At 42.8% G+C, this 21,010-nt stretch overlaps 1 protein-coding gene across 1 annotated transcript in view; it reads right to left on the bottom strand.

Moving 5' to 3' along the window:
* Positions 1-16,845, bottom strand: part of MEX3C (mex-3 RNA binding family member C) — a 37,867-nt gene extending 21,022 nt beyond the window's left edge. The window contains exon 1 of the mRNA XM_058170923.1: positions 15,327-16,845. Coding sequence (XP_058026906.1) covers positions 15,327-16,248 — 922 coding nt within the window. The 5' untranslated portion in view covers positions 16,249-16,845. The remainder of the gene's footprint in view (positions 1-15,326) is intronic.
* Between the last annotated feature and the right edge of the window lie 4,165 nt (positions 16,846-21,010).

Genomic DNA, 21,010 nt, shown 5'->3' with positions numbered 1-21,010 from the left:
CTAGACTGTCCATCTCCTTCAAGGAGGGGTATACTTAGAGAGTGAAAATAGTTAAAATATGCTGAGCCTCTAGAATGGCATTTCTTGAGAAAAATTACTCTAGTAGCAGCTGGATCATCATTCACATTCATTCATTGATGAAGATAAATGAAAATTCAAATGAGGTGACTCCAGTATATAAAATAGAGTATGTGAATGATAAGCAATCTGTGGGATACAGATCTATTAAGTCTGACTTTTCTATATTTTTGCAAAGCTATGGTTACCAGATCTGAGCTGCAATACCCAGGCTTGGACTACTACTATTATAAATAGTCCCTGACTTACGACTGGTCAATTTTTGACCATTCAGAGTTATGATAGACCCCCACAAAGGTATTTACGACCAAATTCCAATGGCTGCCCCCCATGATCATATGACAGTTTGGCAACCAGCCCACATTTATGGCTGTTTTATGGTTCGTGGCCATGTGACTGATTTGCAGAGTTTTTACTGAAAAGCGGCATTTACTTCCAGGTTTTGGCAAAAATGCCCCAGAGTAAACAATGGATTCATTTAGCGGCTACTGCAAAAAATGGGAGTAAAATTGACTTGGTAATATGGGTCATCTGCTTTACAACTGTCGTGATTTATCACTGTAATAGGTAGGTCATCTGTTGAGGACTAACGGTACATACCTTGCTGCTATCCACTGGTTTTCTAGGTTTTGGCAACCCAGCCTGACACAAAACAAACTTACTATCTTAATTATCTACATACCAAAACTTGACAGGCTTCCTATTTAGAATCTAAATCAAATTAAAATAATGGGAAGAGGAGATGATTGGACAAATTCATGAATGTACATCTATTCAAGGCTATTTGGTCTTGAAGACTCAGTAGTAACATTGGATTGGGGTCAGCGTACCATCAAGTACCAGCTGGCACACAGTAACAATGTGGAAGGGTAAGAAATCTAGAAACATCTGGTTGGTCACTGTGAGAAGCAAAATGCTGGACTAAGATGGAGCTTAGACAGTTTAGAAGAGTCCGCAAGCATTGTTATAAGGAATGGTTGGAACCAACCGGAGGTGGGTTTCAGCAGGTTCTGACCAGTTCTGGAGAACTGATAGTGGAAATTCTGAATAGTTTGGAGAACCGGTAGTAAAAATTCTGAGCTGATTGGGAGGAAATGGGGATTTTGCAGTAACCTTCCCCCGGAGTGGGGTGGGAATGAAGATTTTACAGTATTCTTCCCCTGCTATACCCACTAAGCCACACACACCAAGCCACACCCACAGAACTGGTAGTAAAAAATTTTGAAACCCATCACTGGAACAAACATCCTACCCAAAATTTGTTTCTCAGCCAATATATCAGGTCCTGTCTCTTTAAGATAAATGGCTTGTTTAATGGCCTTAATATTTTAAGGCCTTAATATTTTACACTCTGTAGGCTTGTCTGAGTTCTACCATTATCACCTTGCTTTGACTCTGCTAAGAGTTTTATAGCATGTTGTTTTAAAGCAGACTAAAACTATTTGCTCCACTTTAGCACGTTTGAGAAACCAAAGATGTCTAGCATTTACTCTCTATCATGTAGCAGCAAACAGGTCTATGCTTGTTTCTGCAATCAAGCTGCTATGATGGACTTCAAAACGAAATGTCACTGCCTTGAATATAGGCCCATAAAGGAAAAGCAGAGAAATTCATCCCCCTCCTGGCAGCCAGTTTTAATTCCATACGGAGCATTCAACAGGGATGGTATGATCATTCTCTCTTCTATCACTCAACTCATTTGCTAACATGAAATTCCTGACATGGGAAGTAATGTTGAAGCCATGCAAATCTAAAGTCATGCAACATGGATATCATACATTATCACATTATTCTGGACATTGTACCAAACCTTTAGAATTAACAATAGTTCTTTGCTCATTTTGGGTTTCAAATGAAACAGAAACTGCACAGGTAAGTGGTAAGGCTGGTGTATGCTGTTCCTGACACAGCTCCTGGCCTTCCTATTCCTGAATTTCCCTGCACCTTCCTTCCCTCCCTCACCTGTTTAGATTTTTCCTTGCTCCTCTGAACTGTTTCTGCCCAAAACAGGAGAGTGGCACATTGTTCTTCTATGCCGGAATGAAAACACTTGGCAGCACTTGCACATTTTGGTTCAGGCATGGATCACCTTAAAGCAATGATTGTCAACCCTTTTCTCGTTGTGTGCTGAAACTCATAATGCAATGTGCGCCCCCCATGCGCATGCAGGCATGACCCGCCCCCCTCCGCTCACCCTGTCTCTGCATGTGACCCCCTCGCCCGTTTTTGGTCTAGCAGGCCCCTCTGCAGCCTCCTGGGCCCAAAAATGGGCCGGGGGGGGGGCAGGCTTCATCCCTGCCTGTTTTTGGTCTAGCATGTCTCCCTGCAGCTTCTTGAGGCCAAAAATGGGCTGGGGTGGGGACGACTCCCTGCTCCCTGTGCATGACCCACCCCTACATATCTCTCCCCATGCACCCCGCCCTGGCGCATCCAAAAAATCAGCAGGTCGGTGGGAGGCACGTGCACGCATGCGGAGTGGAGTTGAGCTGGGTGACTGCTCATGTGCCTGCAGAGAGGGCTCTGCGTGCCAGCTGTGGCATGCGTGCCATAGGTTCGCCGTCACGGCCTTAAAGTGTTTGTTCCATACATAGAACACTTCACACACTACTATCGTGCAATTAAATGAGAGCCAGGTTGATGCAGTCGTTAGGCACCAGGCTAAAAACTGAGAGGCCATGAGCTCTAATCCTGCCTTAAGCATGAAGCTAGCTGGGTGACCTTGGGCCAGTCCTTCTTTCTCAGCCCAAGGAAACAGGCAATGGCAAACCACTTCTGAAATCTTGCCAAGAAAATTGCAAAGACTTGTCCAGGTGGTGGCCAGAGATCAAGACTGACTCAAAAGCATGCATTGCACCCACACATCACTCAGCTATTCAGACTGTAATTCCCAAACATCCAAGCCTTAATGGCAGATGGCAAAGGCTCACAGACTGGTACATCCAAAAGACACCAAGTTACCAAACCATACTTATCCTTATGCTAACACTTAAAAGAACTAATGCTTAAGCAAATTATCTTTCAAGGGAAGATCCATCCATACCTAAGGACTGAATAAAATTTACACAGCAAACCCTGTGAAGCCTGCTTCCTAATGCTATCAGGAGACGAGATGAATCAGGTTTGTTTTTTTTTAAATTCCCCTGCTCTCGAAAATGGAACTTGCATCATTTTCTGCAGATTTGAATGCCAGATACGAAGATATACTGGCTTAGCTAGTCTTACAATGTAATTATTACGAGAAAAAAAAAGTACTGAAGTAATTAACCTTGATTATACAAATGGGGTGGGGCACAATTTAGTGAAAAGCACAGTGATTTTCTACGCATTCAACTTAAACCGAGCAAAGGGGGAAGACTTAAACATGTACCACAGAAAATGAGGAGCCTCTGATTTCGGGGTCTCCTTTCCTTGACCTTTTGGCTTCCCCAGCACAGTCCATGACAATGCTGATGAGCACAACCTCCATCTTCAATCTTTTATTTGTTGTGGGTTTTGCATGCTGGCGGCTGGAGCAGTCTGTGCAATTTTCATTGTGTTACGGTTTCCTTCCTCATTGCTTCTCAGCATTTTCTGAGGCATTCCGTGTTTGGATCGGGTATAATTAATTAAGCCAGCTGGGTCTCCCGCTCGCTCCACAACCTGTCTCTTTATGGTCTGGAGCTGACCCTTCAGCATTATTTTTTAAAAAGCAATATATGGCTTTTTAATGCCTTCTGGTTGGGGAATATTATTCGTTGACTGTAAGTGAAGCAATCCTTCTGGCAGATACCGAAAGACCTGTTTCTGAATTATGAATCACTTCTCTAGATTGGTTGTGGAAATCTGTAACTTAAAATGGATCTCTGAGTCAATGACTTATTTCAATGTAGACATACTATTCGTGAGCAGGTGGTAAACTGCAGATATTTGAAAATGTAATGACACAGAAGCATATAATTACTGTACTGAGACAGATGTAGGCCTTATATTTAATAGTACTAGGAAACCAGCACAGTTTGTTTAGATGTAGTTTAATCTAAATCTATTTCAGCTTCAAAATCGAATTAGAACAATTCTGAAAATGCTTTAACTAGAGTTTAAGAGACTTAAATTAGACCACATAGTTATGTTTGCCTGTAAATGTTTAAAAAACAAGTATAAATATTTTAGATAAGTCTACCGTGTTTTCCCAAAAATAAGACCCTGTCTTATATTTTTTTGAACCCTGAAATAAGCGCTTGGCCTTATTGCCATCTGCTCAAAAGCCCAATTGGGCTTATTATCAGGGGATGTCTTATTTTGGGGGAAACAGGGTATTTATAATAAAATTTAGTGCAAACATATTTTAGAGCTAAATGTATATTAATAACTTTTGAGAGTCTACTATTGATCATTTTCAATCAACATACAACATAATATTTCAATGGGTATTTTTTAAAGTTATAGCTTGATACATAAAGTGAAGCATAAAAACATAAACATTTGTTAGGCAGATAGTCCTCAACTTATGACCATCGTAAGTTGTTTGGAGTAACCATGGCTGTGGAACAAGTGCATTTTAGGGCCTGTAAAGCATTCCATCTGTTGTGAAATTCATGCCCCTTGTGGTTATCTTACAACATTTTGGGTGCTTGCCTTTATGACTGGTTGCTACTTATGGTCATGTCGCTCTAATTTGCAATATTTTTTCCTAGTTTCCACCATTTTTTTTTGTTGGTTTCCGTCAAAACCGCATCTAATCAGAATAATAGTTTTCCTTAACAACCGTGATTTGCTGAATGGCCATCACAGAAAGTATATATAAAAAACCCCAGGTCTGTGGGTGCCTCAGTTTACAACGGCAATGACCTATGAGCAGATTTCCAGGCCAGAAAGTGTTAGAAAACGAAGAGGCCATGAGTTCTAGTCCTGCCTTAGGCATGAAAGCCGGTTGGGTGATTTTTTTAAACTCTCTCTCAGCTCCATCAACCTAAAAGAGTTGTGGAAAACAGGAAGAAGAAGAAGTATATGTTGTGAAGGTTGAGTGATTTACAAAAATAGGAAAAATGGAACAAAAAGAACTAGGTTAAAAATTAATTAAATGAAAAGAAACGTTCATTAAAATATGCCTAACTTTTAAAAACACGCAGAAAGTCCCACTTTCAGCTTTCACAGCTGCCAAACAAAAGCAGGATCATCTACAGCCAGCATGTGCCAAAAGACACTGAAACCAGAGCAGGAATCACTGGCAGAACTGCCTGGATCAGCACATTTCCTTAGCCCAGACTGCAGGCTGTAGCCCGTCTCCTTGTGTTAACCTCATCTTTCACCTTTCCCTCTTCCTTCATCAGCCTTTAATGGGTGCCCCCCCCTCAGCCCCCCCAACTTTGCAGGAACGTATCCTTCTCAGATGAGTTCAATCTTTATTTTTCTCCCAAGCTCAAGAACGCACAAGCTGCCACATTTTATTCTCATACGATAACGTTTTTGTAAGAGAAAACTGGAGGATTTGAGCACCTGTTTGTTTCCCTGAGCCAAAACGGGATAGATGATGAGGTTAGAAAGCCAGTGGTGATATGAGAGCACTCGGTGTTTTACCAAGAATGTTACATGTGCAACTATCCTCCTGTTAAATAGAAATTGTGCTCAAGTGTATTCAAGTCCAGTTACAAGATGTTCCTCTGAAGGAGGATAGCTGACCTGTATAATATGGGAGGGACAGAGAAGTTGGGAGATAAAACTACAAGAATGTGACAATTCTATGCCACTCAGGCTGGTTCAGTCTATAGTGCTGGCGCTCATATTAAGGATTGGTTTTAGCTCTATATGTTGTTCAAACTAAGCCAATTTTGCTTTATACAAAAGCCATGGATCTGTACGGTAATATGAATTAAGTGTTAGGGTATCAGAAAAGCAGGTAGCCATTCTGAAAAAACGGTTCTCTTCTTGGAGATAAGATAAATCTCTTGCCACACCATAATACTGGTGGAACTCAATGGCTTACAAGGTGGGTAATGCAGCTATTACAAACCACTGAATTTATGATGGGTAGACCACCACTTCAAGGGGAATGTCTGTATGAACCAAACGTTGGAGATGTGTATGAAATGGAAAGCCTTATTTAAATATGTGTTGGAGTCAAGCATCAAAGTGTAGTTGAGCAACAGTGGTTTGCAGTGGAAAATATAGTTGTGTAGTCCTGAAAGCCAAATTTGCTTATTGGATAAAAGACCAAAAGCAGAGACTTCACTCCTCTGACTGGGGAATTCTGGGAGTTGAAGTCCACACATCTTCAAGTTCCCAAGGTTGAGAAACACTGTCCCAAAGGTGCTTTTTCTAAAAGGCAACTGGACTTCTTTTTTCTTTGAAAATATTCTTGGATGAGAAACGAAACATTTTCAAGGAAAAAAAACAACACTCAAAGAAAATCCAATTGCCCTTTGGAAAATGCACCTTTGGGACAACCAGGACCTCAATGATAAAGAATTTCTATCTGTGGTGGCGCAGTGGTTAGAATGCAGTACTGCAGGCTACTTCTGCTGCCTGTCAGCTGCCTGCAATTTGACAGTTCAAATCTCACCAGGCTCAAGGTTGACTCACCTTTCCATCTTTCCGAGGTGGGTAAAATGAGGACCCAGATTGGTGGGGGCAATGTGCTGATTCTGTAAGCCATTTAGAGAGGGTTGTAAAGCATTGTGAAGTGGTATATAAGTCTAAAAGCTATTGCTATTGCTACCTCCATAGACCTTCAGAAACACTGATGAAGAGAAAACAACAGTAAAATAAAAATGAGAAATTCAGGTATTTTAGAGAAAAAGTATGGGACAAGCCAGGCCTGTACACACACACACACACAGGCCATAAAAGAAATGTGGTGGATGAAAGAAATTTAGAATGTAGTTACTTCTGATGACAAATAAGCCGAAAAATGCCTGTATGAGGAAATATTACATTGTTTGGGAACTTGGCCAGCATTGTTGGTAGATAAATATCCTTCATCTCTAAGACCTATTTCCAACAACAAGCTGTGATTCTCCCACAGATATCCCTGCAACATCTTTCAATCAACCTTTATCTATTATCTACCCTTATTCTATATCCCTCAAATTTGCAAAGCACGTAGTATTTTCTTTATCCATTCACATCATGTCTGGAGTATGCAAGTTTCTGCTTGACAGTGATTGCTAGAAGGCAGCAGACAGTCTTTCAGGACCAACCAACTGGTTCTTCCTGCAGACCATGGAACTCTTTGGTAACTATCTCTTAATCTATAATTTGAAGGAATTTATCTTCTTTCTCCTTGTCCACATCCACCCTTATTCCATATATTACCACTGAAAAAGCCATTGCTTTAACTGTTCTGAGCCAGTTTGATCTAATATGTAAGATATCGGACTAGGAGTTTGGAAACTGAGTTCTAGCACTGTCTTAGACCTTAGCCAGTCATGCTTAATGAGTCCTAAAACAAGGCAAGGGCAAGCCACTTCTAAAAACATTGCCAAGAAAACTGCATGGACTTATTCAGATAGCATGACCCTTGTTGTAATAGCAATTCTTTCATTCTTCATGATTTAGTCCCGTGATGGCGAACCTATGGCACGCGTGCCAGAAGTGGCACACAGAACCATCTCTCTGGGCACGCCAGCCATCACCCGTTGCTCTTCCGAGTTCCAGCGCACACATGCACGCCAGCCAGCTGGTCTTCGTGCACGTGGGAGAACTGGAAACTGGAAGACCAGGTGACCGACGTGCATGCGCACACTGGAAACTGGACGCTCAGTTTCCACACGCCGGGGAACTGCTCTGCCACACACACACACACACACGGTTTTGGCACTCAGTGCCGAACAGGTTCGCCAACACTAATGTAGTCTAAGTTTACAATTCTCTTCCTGCCTACAATTATTTTGCTTTCTCCAGCACACTATTCTACATTTATTCTTGAGCCCAAGAAAGCAAATTTACCATTCACTTCTTAGCAGTCAACTATGAACTCACAAAGCATGCTAGTTGCTGTTACCTTTGTCTTTTTAATATTTAACTTTTTTTTACTCTCCAGTTTTACTTCTTTAATGAGCTCTTCTTAGCTTTTAAGCTGATCAAGCGGTGCCGTCTCCACTCTCATATTGTTAGCATTTCAACATCGTATTTTAATTTCACTTGTCAAGTTCCTCCAGACCTGCTATTCTTAGAATATATTTGCTGCAAATGAAAATAGCTATGGGGACAAAATGCATCCTTCTTTCATTCTCTCCCCTATTCTGAATCACTGTTTCTTCAAACTCAGTTCTTACAGTGTAAAGATTCCTCAAAAGAATAACCAAGTGTTCCACTATAAACATTAACTTTAATATGATCTTCATTCTGGTGTAAACAGTACTATCAAAGGCATATTGGAGTCAGTGAAGCATATAGGAAAATCTAAAATTCTTTTTTTCTCCCCATTATTCCTATATTAGTTTTCTAATACCATATCCAATTTTTAAAGATTTTTTTTACCACACATTTATTATATTTATAAATAACCTAAGGTGGCGAAAATACATTTCTTCTTATTTCCTCACAACAACAACAACCCTGTGAGGTGGATTGGTCAAAGATTGGCCACCCTGAGTCTTCGGAGAAGGGCGGGATATAAATTCAAATAAATAAATAAATAAATAAATAAAGAGAGCAACTGTCACAAAGTCACTTGTGGGACTAGAACTCAGTCTCCTGGTTTCTAGGCCAGCAGCTTTAACCACTATACCAAAGTGGCGTATGCTTTTTCTAATATTTACCTGATCATTTGACATTCAATTTTCCATGTATGGCTCTAGTCTTCTTTGCAAAAATGTAAGCAAAAACTTTGTTCACATGTTTTGATAATTAGCACATTCTCCAGGATAGGGGTGTCAAATTGGCGGCCTGCGGGCTGGATGCGTCATGCGCAGGCCACGCCCATCCCAGCTCCGCGAAGAGGAAAAACATTGTGATACGTCATGTAACGTCAACGTGATGCCGCGAGATTGACACCCCCTGCTCTAGGTTCTCTTGACTTTTTGCAACCTAGCCTTGCCCATCCTGAGGTGTTAGCACTTTAGCTGTTTCTTCTCCAACAATGGGATTTCTTTTCCACGTGGTGCTTTTGTTATTGGGCAATTGTCTGTTATTTCTTATACAGTTAGTCCTCAACTTACAACAGTTCACTTAGTGACCATTCGAAGTTATAACAGCACTCAAAAAAGTGACATGATCATTTTTCACACTTATGAGTTTTGCAATATCCCCATGATCACGTGATTTACATTCGGATGCTTGACAACTGACTCACATTTATGATGGTTGCAGTGTCCCGAGGTCATGTGATCACCTTTTGCAACCTTCTGACAAGCAAATTCAATGGGGAAGCCAGATTCACTTAACAACTGTGTTACTAATCAGTTGCAGTGCTTTGCTTAACAAATGGGGCAAGAAAAGTAGTAAAATGGGGAAAACTCACTTAACAAATTTCTCACTTAGCAACATAAATGTTGGCCTCAATTATGGTCATAAGTGGAGGACTACCTGTACATCATTCTCTAATGGAATTTGTTCCTAAATGTACAGTTTTCTTTCTCTACATCCGTTTCTATCATTCTACAAATCTGTCTGTAAATGGTTTCAGTATAGTTTATCTTTATTTACCTGGCTTATTCCAGTATTAGTTTTGAGTAATCTTATTTTACATCTAAATTTTCTTCTAATTTCTATGGTAATCTTGAAAGTTTCTCTCCTTTTCTTCCTATTTTTGTCCATGTGTTTACATTCTTGATTGTCACCTCACTCTTTGTCCTTTTTAAGACTCTCATTTGCAGTCACATACAGGCAACCCTTACAATCTGCAAATTCACAAAAATGTTTTTGTAATCCCAAAAATCAATACCCCTGGGGCTGTCACACTTATTTGTGGACATACAAGGAAGCAAAACACTGGAATTGCCCAACTAATTTGGTATTTGCAGCATTTTCACAGAATGTAATTACCGTGAATAATGATAATTGCCTGTATCCTTATTGCTCAAGATTTACCTTCCATCTTTTCTAACTAATATATAGCTTGTTCTGAAAACTATTTGGATTTTTTCTTCCTCTGAAATTTTAGGATTTAGGAAAAAAAAATTGACTTCCACTTTTCCATGGATCTATTTTGCACAAGACCAAATATCTTTTTCATATTTTGATATACAGTTTTCAGTCAAAATTTGCTGTCATGTATTTTTTGCATTATTTTCTAATGCATATTATATAGTCCATATATGACCCCAATAATTCGTGGTTTTTTCACCATCTGAAAATGTTGTGTTCGGTCTGAACTGCATTTCTCCGTCTTCTGTTTCCTATTATTTAGCTAATGTTGTCCATCTGGTGATATCCAGATGCAGAATCATCATTTATGTTGGTTAAAGCAGATATTGGCAATGAAAAGATAATTCTCTTTGCAAATTCTCCTCCATTATTGTATTTATTCAAATTTTCTTGTAATGCCAGGCTCCTTTAAATGTACATAAGTTTTGTATATTTACATTCAACACTTCTTAACTTGGCACAGAATTCCCTAATTTTTTCTAATTATATCTATAACAAGGAAATAGAATTAGATAATTGTAATAGATACAACCCACATGGTCTATTGGGTTATAGCTAAAAACGTACTCTGAAATGCCCTGTGTAGATTTTTAAGTTTACCATCATTACCCCAAAAAAGTGAACAGCAGATTTGGTAAACTGTAATGATATAAGCCAAATATGACTGGAATGAACTAATTTTTTACAGGATCCTCCTGTGAGAAACTAAAAATTAAGAGCCATACCTATTTCTTCTGTTTTAAGGAGAACTCATTATGGGCTCGAAGAAAAGCTGTCAGGCATTTTGACTCCATTCGGACTATAAATTATCCTCTCAAATCCACATATTTCCACTGGAATTTCTACAAAAACCAGTTCATATGCCTCAACTGTGTCCAACAACGAGGTTCAAGAGCATGTCAGGTGTAGCAACATTAGTTTTTTTTCACGAAACACTTACTTCAAATTAACTATGAAATTTAGAAACAGGGACCTTTGCTTTCCTATACTGACTTTTTTAAGAACTAGATTAGTGCTATAGACAAAATGACCTTTCACACTATTACTATTATTAATACCAGGAAGAAGTTTTTAAAAGGCCTTGTATCTTTGAAGCAGTGGTGAAATCGATTTTTTTTTACTACTGGTACTGTGGGCATGGCTTGGTGGGTGTGGCAGGGGAAGAATTCTGCAAAATCCCCATTCCTTCCCCAATCTGGGAGCAGCCAGAGATGGTATTTGCCGGTTCTCTGAACTGCTCAAAATTTCTGCTACCGGTTCTCCAGAACCTGTCAGAACCTGCTGGATTTCACCTGTGCTTTAAAGGTACCTTTGGATTCATGGACAAAAAAGCCTACACTTTCTCCACTGAGATTTCTTTCATGATTTCACTGGCACTTTAATTTCCAAGGTGTGAGTGGTCTCTAGATTTGTAAATGCTCCTCTCAGCCCACATTAATATGAAGAACTTTTATATAAAGTCAAATCACTGGTCTACCCATCTTCTCTAATGTTTCCGGTCCTATTTCCTGGAAATCCTTTTTGCTAGAAATGCTGTGACTGGATACAGACAGTCGCCACCCATATAACCAAGTGAATGAAGTTGCTCCTGCCAAATATTGTAATTCCACTTTCATGTGAACTCTGGCCTGGTATTCTGTACTTGTGTCTGTAGCAGAATATGTATTATATAATGTAGGCTAGGCTAAATCGTTTTTAAAATATCTTTCACTAATCCATAAAAAGATATATCCCTAAGTGGATATATCTTGGATATTTGTGGATATTTTATTTACTATAAAAATTGTGAGTCCTTCCTCTGAAACCAACAGATCGGCAAGTTTTTATATGAGATGTAATTAAAGTGACCAGTCTGTGTCTTTAGCCACACAGTCCTCACAATACAACTTGATACTAAAAATGGGCAAACATAAAAAAAAAGCTAGTTTCCTCATTTTAGAACAAATTCTATTCAGGTTCCTTGTCTTCTACCCTGGCCTCATTATTGTTTCTCCTTTGAAATTCTTTTAGGAATTTTGCTTTTATTCTGTGATTTGGTCCTTATCAAAATTTTCAGCCACTGATTAATGTAGCCACTAAGTTTCCATGCTACCAGTGTATGACAAATCTCCTACTTCCTGTTTTCTCTTGTAGTTTCATTTCTTTCTTTCCTACTGTATAAGGGCAGAGGGATCTTACAGGCCACAGTCTTTGGATCATTTTAGGTTTTTCAGAAATATTAGAGAGGACAAGAAAGACCATCATAACAGCAGCTAGATATAGGTTTTCATTCCCCACAACTGCTGGATGTGATCAGCTCCTGTAATTTTAAGAACTAGATAGACAAAGCATAAAAGTAGCACAGATGTGTTTAGAATTTTTCTTCTATGTTGTCTCAACTATATTTGTCAATTAGATTGAGATCGGTGGCTACAGAAGTTAAATAAATAAATACGATGAAAGTGGAAAAATTAATTGAGAAGATACTTTCTTTTATTTTTATTTTTTGAGCATTCTGCTTTATATATACTGTGTGTGTGTATGTTCGAGTCAGTGTGGTTCCCTGGCATTTACCTACACAATAGTAGTCCCTTCAGTTTTCATGGCAAAAAATTTTGGGAAGTCATTTGCCCTTCCTCTTAAGGTTGAAAGAAACTAGCCCAAGGTTTCATGTCTAAGGTGGGACTAGAATTCATAGTCTCCTGGTTTTAAGTCTGGTGCCTTAATCTCTGTACCAAATTGGCTGTCTAAATGGACTTTGATGGACTGAATCAGAATAAGTTACTTTTACTGCTACTGAACAGGTACTTGACATATATGTCAAGAACAGAGGTGGTATTCAGCCGGTTCATACCGGTTTGGGTGAACTGGTAGTGGAGATCATAGGTGTATCCGCCCCAGCTCTATGCCATCCTATTTAGACACGTTTTCGAGGCTAGGTGCATGTGCGGAAGGCGCACGCACGCAAAATAGTGGTAAGACCCACCACTGGTCAAGAACAGGGGCTAAGAATTTGGATGAGGACTGAATCAATTCCCAGATCCCTACCCAGGACCTAGACAGCCACTTTTGGTGAAGCTTCATGCTCCATGAAGCATCTAATAAAGCACTTTCATTTTGTGGCCTTTGCTCTGCTCAACCATCATCTGGCCCATTCTGCAGGCTGCTATCTATCAAGAAAATTCAAGGGTAGGTCCCATGAAAATTAAATTCCCTCTTCCCTTTCCCTCTAGCGATTGCCTCATTTAGTGGTTAGCCAGAATTCTTCTGATCTGATGATTCTTCATTTTAAACAGAAGAGCCAACCATGATTGTGTTCAGTGTTAGCTGAAAGGCAAATAGTTCATTTGCAAACAAGGAGCCTAAGTCTGCTTAGAAACAATCCGGGCTAGATAGAAAATATTCCCAATTCAGAAGAAAGAGGAAAACATCCAACCACAATTAGTGAGTCAGAACACTGTGCAGAATAAGCAAACCCAAGTTATAGGTCAGTCACCTTCTCTATTAAACAGGCAAGTTCCCAAAAATCTCTCAACCCAGATTCCCTTTATTGAGTTGGTGCTTCTGAATCAAAATTCAGATTTCTTAAAACCATTGTGCATAGGAAATAATTTACCATAGTTATTACAGGTAGTCCTTCCTTAGCAACTGGCTCATACAATGACTGTTCACAATTAACAATGGTAATGAAAAGTAACTTTATGACCAAACTAGTCTTATTATTTATCCTTATTATCTTCCTTACTGCCTCCCCTTTCACTGTATTATGATTATGATTATTCTACTGCTTTGTATGTACACCAAGTGCTTTTGTACCAGAGACAAATTCTTTGTGTGTTTAATCACCCTTGGCTAAATAAGGTCCAATTCAATTCAGTTCAAACTTCACATTTACATAGGTCTCTAAGCTAAAGAAACTGAAGTCAGATCACAAGCATAGTCTTGGTTTCATTTAGTGACCACAGTGCTTAATAACTCAACTGTCAGTTGCCAGTCTCAATTGCGGTCACTAGATGACAACTCCGTATACAATGAATTGTGCTGGTGTAAACTTATATATCCTTTTCTTAGCCTATACCGTTCATTTCTATCCATTCAAAGAATATGGATATACCATACTAAATATTTCTTATTTATTTTCTGTGCTTTTGTGTCATGATGCATTGGGATGGATTGTGAATATTCTGTCTGGCTGTTCCTCCCCAAAACATGGGACCATGTAACTGAATAGTTTTTTGGTAGTGAAATTTCAAGTTTCCCTAGCACTCTATAACCATTGCTTTGAAAATACAATCCACAAATGTTGCTCAACATGGTGGAAGCCTCCTAAAAGGTTTGTCTCCCAGACCTTTCCTTACAAACCACACCCATTTTTCAAGGTGTCACTGTTCTTAGCTGTTCTACCTCCAAGACCATTTCTCATCCCTTGAAAGCCAAGCTTCCTTTACCATTTCAACATATTGCCCTCGGTTCCTCCTATCTAGCTAGACATGTTCTTCTGTTAAAAATCCTTTTGTCAAATTTAGATTAATCCGGATCTGGAGGCAGGCCATTTCCCGACTTCTTCTCCCAGCCACATTCCCAAACCTAACAGTCCCGATTTCAGGCCAAGCTTCCTCTTACTCAGCATGCAATGCTGCAGCCCAGAACTAAATTTTTTGAACACCATGATCCACACCCCCAACAGGGGCACAGCATTAATCAATCAATCAATCAATCAATCAATCAATCAATCACAGATCACCTCTATTTTATTCCCGATCTCTGCAAGGGCACCCCTATTTTCCACCCGTTCAGACCCACCAACCCTTTCCTTCCCCCAAACTTTTCACAGCTATAAGACACTCAAAAGCAAACATTCACAACTCACCAAACTGAACACGCGTTAAAGGGAAGGAATTCCAACTTTCCAGCTTTCTTTTTTGGGGGGGGCTGTCCTGCCATCCTTTCTCCTCCACTCCGCTCATCTTTTATCACCCCCTCTAAAATAATCCAGTGTGCCCCCTTCCAGCGCTTTGGGATCGGACTCCCATCTTCCTCTCCAGCTGGGGTCGATGGGCTTTGGAACCCCCAGTCTGGGAGAAATCGCTGTCCCATGGTCCCCACTCGAGACACGCAGGATTCCCTCCCACCCACCCATCCTGGGGGAGGAATCCCCTTCCCCAGACCGCTCAACCTCGGGGCCCACGCCCGCCCCAACTCACCCTGCCGGCCCACGATCTCGGCCACATGCTCGGAGCTGGGCACCGGGACGCACTCGGTCGTGTTGACGCTCTTCCTTCGCAGCAGCGCCGCTTGTTCTCCGTTCAAGACCGACCCGGGGGGCATCCCGGCTACCACCGCCGCTGCAGCTGCCGCTGCCGCCGCCGCCGCTGCCCCGGGCGGCCCGTAGGATTGCGAGAGCATCGCCGCCATCACCCCGGCGTGGACATCGTCGCCGGGCCCGTAGAGCGCCCCGCCCAGCGCCCCGGCTTCGGCCACCTCAAAGGCCGAGCCGGCGGCGAGCGGCAGAGCAGAGACCGAAGGCGGCAGCAGCACCGAGCCCAGCCCCGGGGGCAGAAGCGGCGGCGAGGAGGCCGGCGGCGGGGGCAGCAAGAGCAGCGAGGCCGGGCCGCAGACGCCGCCACCGCCGCCGCCTCCCCGGGATTCCAGGAATCCCTCCTCCTCCTCCTCCTCGTCTTCTTCTTCTTCCTCCTCCTCCTCCTCGGCGGCCTCGTCTTCCTCGTCCTCCGGCGGCTCCTCCAAGTCCAGCTCCAAGTCGCCGCCGCCTCTTTCTTCTCCTTCCTCAGGCGCCGCCTCTTCTTCTTCTTCCTCCTCCTCCTCCTCGTCGTCTTCTTCTTCTTCTTCCTCCGGCTCCCGAACGGCCTCGTCCCCGCGCTCCCTCAGGCCCAAGCCGGCCAGGCGCTCCCTCAGCAGCCCCGTGTCCGGCAGCAGCGGCGGCGGCTGAGGGGAAGCCGGCAGCGGCGGGGAAGGGGGGTGGGGTTGGGACTGGGACAGCAGGCCCCGCGGCGGCCGGGGCGGGGCGGGCGGGGGCGGCGGCAAAAGCAGCGACGGCAGCAGCCGCCGCCGAGCTCCCAGGTCGGGAGGCTCTTCGGGAGGCGACGGCGAGGCGCTGCCGCTGGGCATGGCCGGCGGCGGAGAAGAAGGAGGAGATGAAGAAGGAGGGGACGGCGAGGCGGTCCGGCTACGCGGGCCCGGGAGACATGCTGTGGTGGTGGCGGCGGCGGCGGCGGGCTCTCCGGCCGCTGCTTCCTCCTCTTCCTCCTCCTCCGCCGCCGCTGCTGTCTCTTGGGGGGCGGCCTGGGCGTTGCTGCCGCCGCCGCCGCCGCCGCTGATGGCGACGCTGATGGCGCTGCTGCTGGTGCTGCTGCCGCCGCCACGGCCCGCGCTCGCCTCAGCGCTTCTTTTGTTCCATGGCGGCGGCGGCGGCGGCGGCTGCTGCTGCTTCTCCCCGCCGGCTCCAGTTGAAGCGGCGGCCGCAGGCAGCAGCGGCGGTGGTGGTGACGGCCCGGACAACTCCAGCCCCGCCCCGCGCCGCTCCCCCAGCCGGGCGATTGGGTGGCGGCCGCGCGGGGGCAGCAGGGGCCGGGGCTCGGCGGGAAGCAGCGGCGGCGGCGGCTGAGATTGGCGGGCGGGCGCTGGGCCAGCGGCGAGTGCGGAGGGTGGTGGTGGTGACGGCGGCGGCTTCTCTGGCTCCTTCTCCGCCTCCGGTCCGGTCCCCGCGGGCAGCATCCACACGCGGCGCACCCTGCTGGCTCTGCCCAATCTCGGCTGCGGGGAGGGCGGCGGCGGGACGGGATTGTTGGGTTGGCCCGGCGGGTATTGTGACGGGGCGCCAAGGGAAAAAAAAAAAAAACCGGGGAGAAGGAAACGGGGAAAAAAAAAGAAAAAAAAAAAAAAGCGGCGCCAAAGGCGAAAAAACCGGGCGCGGACCCCGGCCCGGTTGGGGGTCCGTGTGTGTGTGTGTGTGTGTGTGTTTGTTTGTGAGGGAAATGGGGCGGTCTACAGACGGGACCTGCAGGCCCCAAATCGGCCTCTTTTGCAGCCCTGCAAGGCAAGGGAACTCTTGGCTGAGCTGGCTGGCTGTCTGGGTTTGCACCGTGCTAGAAGCCCCCTTTAACAGTAACAAGAGTTGGAAGGGGCCTTGGAGGTCATCTAGTCCAGTGCTCTCCAACCTTGGCAACTTTAAGCCTGGCGGACTTCAACTCCCAGAATTCCCCAGCCAGCTTAAAGTTGCCAAGGTTGGAGACCCCTGATCTAGTCCAACCTTTGCTGGCTGGGGAATTCTGGGAGTTGAAGTCCGCCAGGCTTAAAGTTGCCAAGGTTAGAGACCCCAGCTCCAGGAGATGGTAGAAGGACAGGAAGGCCTGGAGGAATGTTGTCCATGGGGTCACGATGGGTCGGACACGACTTCGCAACTAACAACAACAAATTCAGATGCTTGTCAACTGGTTCATATTTATGACCGTCACTGTGTCCCAAGGTTATGTGATCCCTTTGTACGACCTTCTGACAAGTAAAGTCAATAGGGAAGCAAGATTGACTTAACAAGCGGCTTACTAACTTACCAACTGCAGTGATTCACTTAACCACGGTGGCAAGAAAGGTCGTTAAATGGGGCAAAACTCACTTAACCAATGTCTCACTTAACCACTGAAATTTTGGGCTGAATTTTGGTCGTAATTCGAGGACTGCCTATGTATGTTTGTCTGTGTAAGTCAGATAGCAGTGAAATTCATCCAAGTTACAGTACAGTACTGGCCAGGCCTTGAACAGGGATTGAGTTATCAGAGAGCAGTTACTTCAGTCATTCTTTAGGTTAGTAATGTCTGTGGAACCTTCTCCTATTTTCATCTTGATCCAGGAAAGAATTTGAGCTTTCCTCTTCTCTTAAGGTAGACTCAGAGGCAACTAACCAAGCATCTTTCCAACATAAAGCTCTTCCCAGATTGTTAGTTCCAGTGTTAGAACATAGAATAATAGGATTGGAAAGGGACCTTGGAAATCTAGTCCAACGCAGTGGTGAAATGTAAAATTTGTTACTACCGCTTCTGTGGGCGTGACTTGGTGGTGGTGGGGTTAATGTGACTAGGTAGGCATGGTCAACTTTTTTTTTTTTACTTTTAAAAGCATTTTTTCTACAACTTCGGCTGAAGTGGTTGTAAAAAAATGCTTTTAAAAGCCTGCGATGATCAGGCAACTCAGCTGGGATCATCAGAGGAGCCTTCTACAAGCATTTTTTTTACAACCTTTTCGGCCAAAAAGGTTGTAGAAAAAATGCTTTTAAAAGCCTCTGACGATCCCAGCTGAGCCGTGCAATCATCAGAGGCTTTTTTTTTTAACTTTTAAAAGCATTTTTTCGGCCGAAGAAAAAATGCTTTTAAAAGTAAAAAAAACACCAAAAAACCTCTGATGATCTCGTGGGCATGTGGGCGGGCAGGGGTTTTTGCTACTGGTTCTCTGAACCACCTGCCACTATTGCTACCAGATCGGGCGATCTGGTCCGAATCGGGAGCTTTTCACCCCTGGTCCAACCCCCTATTCAAGGCAGGAGTCCATATACCATCCAGGACAAATGGTTGTCCAATCTTTTATTGAAAACCTCCATTGATGGAACATCCACAATTCCAGGACGGGCAAGCTATTCCACTGATTATTGTACTCACTTTCAGGAAATTCCTTCTTATATTTCCAGGTTGGATCTCCCTTTGACAAGCTTCGATCCATTGCTTCTTGTCCTAGCCTCAAGTGCTATTGAAACTAAATCAATGCCTCTTTCTTGTGGCAGCCCTTCAAGTATTGAAGTCTGCTATCTGGTCTCCCCTAAGCCTTTTCTTTGTTAGGTTAAATATACCTTGTTTCCTTAGCTCTTCATCATACAATACATCATCCCTGATCATCTTAGTTGCTCTTCTCTGCACTGTTTCTATATCCTCAGCATGTTTTCTTTTTTTAATGTATCGTATCAACTGAAAACGAGATAATTTCTGTGCATCTGTTTAAATAAAGTACGAGTCTCACTGTTGTGAGCTGCTAAATAAGAGAAATGGGGAATAAAATCATTTATTCTGTTAAAATCTAGCTGTATATAGTATCTGGTGGTCTTGCTTCTTTTAATAGGAAAAGATGCAGGTGCTTTAAAGAATTTAGGTGATTTAAATTTGGGTAGATAGCCTAAATTGACTCTGTTTCATTCATGGGTGTATTTTTCTGAAATCTACTCTTAAATATTGCCCAAGGTTTTTAGTTCCTTGTGGCTCTGTAACAACTGCTCTTCTTTTCAGTAATTTAAACTGATGGCTAGACAATGGTTTTAATCATCTTGCAAAAGTTGCTCAGTTTTTAAATCTTGCTTTAGCTGCCCAAGTCTGATCAGTTTTTTTTAAAAAAAGGGGGATAAAACCCTCACTGCCAAGTTGGGTGTTCAACACGGGAGAATTTTGAGGGGGGGGTGTTTCAAGAAACAAATCTTGCATTGTGAATTCAGCCTCTTTTTCTTGCTCTCAGTAACCATTTTGTGTGGACTTGTTTACTGTTGTGGGTTTTGTATGCTGCTTTGAACGGCGATTCACAATCTTTGAAATAAATACAAATAATTGGATTACCTATTTTAAAATATTTCCAGAGTCTTTGGCAATAAACAGGGAGGCAGTGGAGATGGGTAAGGGTCTGGGAGAAATGAATTACGCAAAGTTGAAATCTGTAAATCCAAAAAGTGAACTGCTTTCTGGATATATGGCAACTTACATAGTTTACTATTCCCAATTCAAATATAAATAATTGAATGAATAAGCCAAGCTCGTAACACTCTTGGTAGGAGTTCAAATTAATCTTTTAAGTCTGAAAAGGGCTTTGGTAACTGTGCTACATTTTTATGGTATACTATACTTTTTTACACCAATGATTTGCCTTTGTTTTGCATGGTCTGCGACAGTATGATTACTGGATATTGCTCAGTAGATGTTGGCAATTTACCAGGCTTCATAGACTAACTTTCAGAAACTGTTTGGTGGCATGCCAGCTTGCCTCAAAAATTGGGCATGTGATTAAATGATCACATAATAGTTTCCATGTATACCAAGAGGCTCAATGCCCACATTCTTCTCGTTGTCAAAGACATCTGAATTAGCTGCTCAGGGATATCTAATGTGCCCTAAGAGACTGCTAATATGAATTATATGGTCTTGAGTCACGCTTCTGTTCATGCTACGCAAGCATATAGCCAGATTTTGAAAAGAAGAATTATATTCCATTGGGGGATGACCAAAAAGCCAAAAAAAAAAAAAAAAGATTAAATGCTAATATAGTTTCAAAGGGTAGCAATTTTTGCAGTAATTTTATACTTACAAAAATGCTTGGATAAACACCCAACACACTCTTAACGCTGGCTTAAGTCTGGCTTAAGTTTAAACACTGTGTTGCATGTATTAAAGCTATTTATCCAACATGCACCGTGAATATCGAAATACTTTCAGGTGTTTCAGACAATTCACATCTTCAGCAGTTTGCATGCAGCTATATTTTCAAGCAGCTTCCGTACATTGGGCTGCACGTAGTCCTCAACTTACAACCGTCCGTTTAGTGACTGCTCAAAGTTACAACAAGACTGAAAAAAAGTGACTTATGACCATTTTTCACACGTAATGACTATTGCAGCATCCCGGTGGTGACATGCTCAAAATTCAGACGGTTGGCAACTGGCTCATATTTATGACCTGTGATCTCCTTTTGTGACCTTATGATGAGCAAAATCAATGGGGAAGCCAGATTCACTTAGCAACCATTAGTAAGTGTAGTGATTCACTTAACTGTGGCAAGAAAAGTCGTAAAATGGGTCAAAGCTCAACTAATTTCTAGACAAAATTCCTAACAGAAAATTGCAGTTACT

This window comes from Ahaetulla prasina, chromosome 2 (genome assembly GCF_028640845.1).
Source record: "Ahaetulla prasina isolate Xishuangbanna chromosome 2, ASM2864084v1, whole genome shotgun sequence".
Taxonomy (NCBI): Eukaryota; Metazoa; Chordata; class Lepidosauria; order Squamata; family Colubridae; genus Ahaetulla; species Ahaetulla prasina.
Note: the sequence above shows the minus strand (reverse complement) of the source record. Positions and strands in the feature narration are given on the sequence as shown.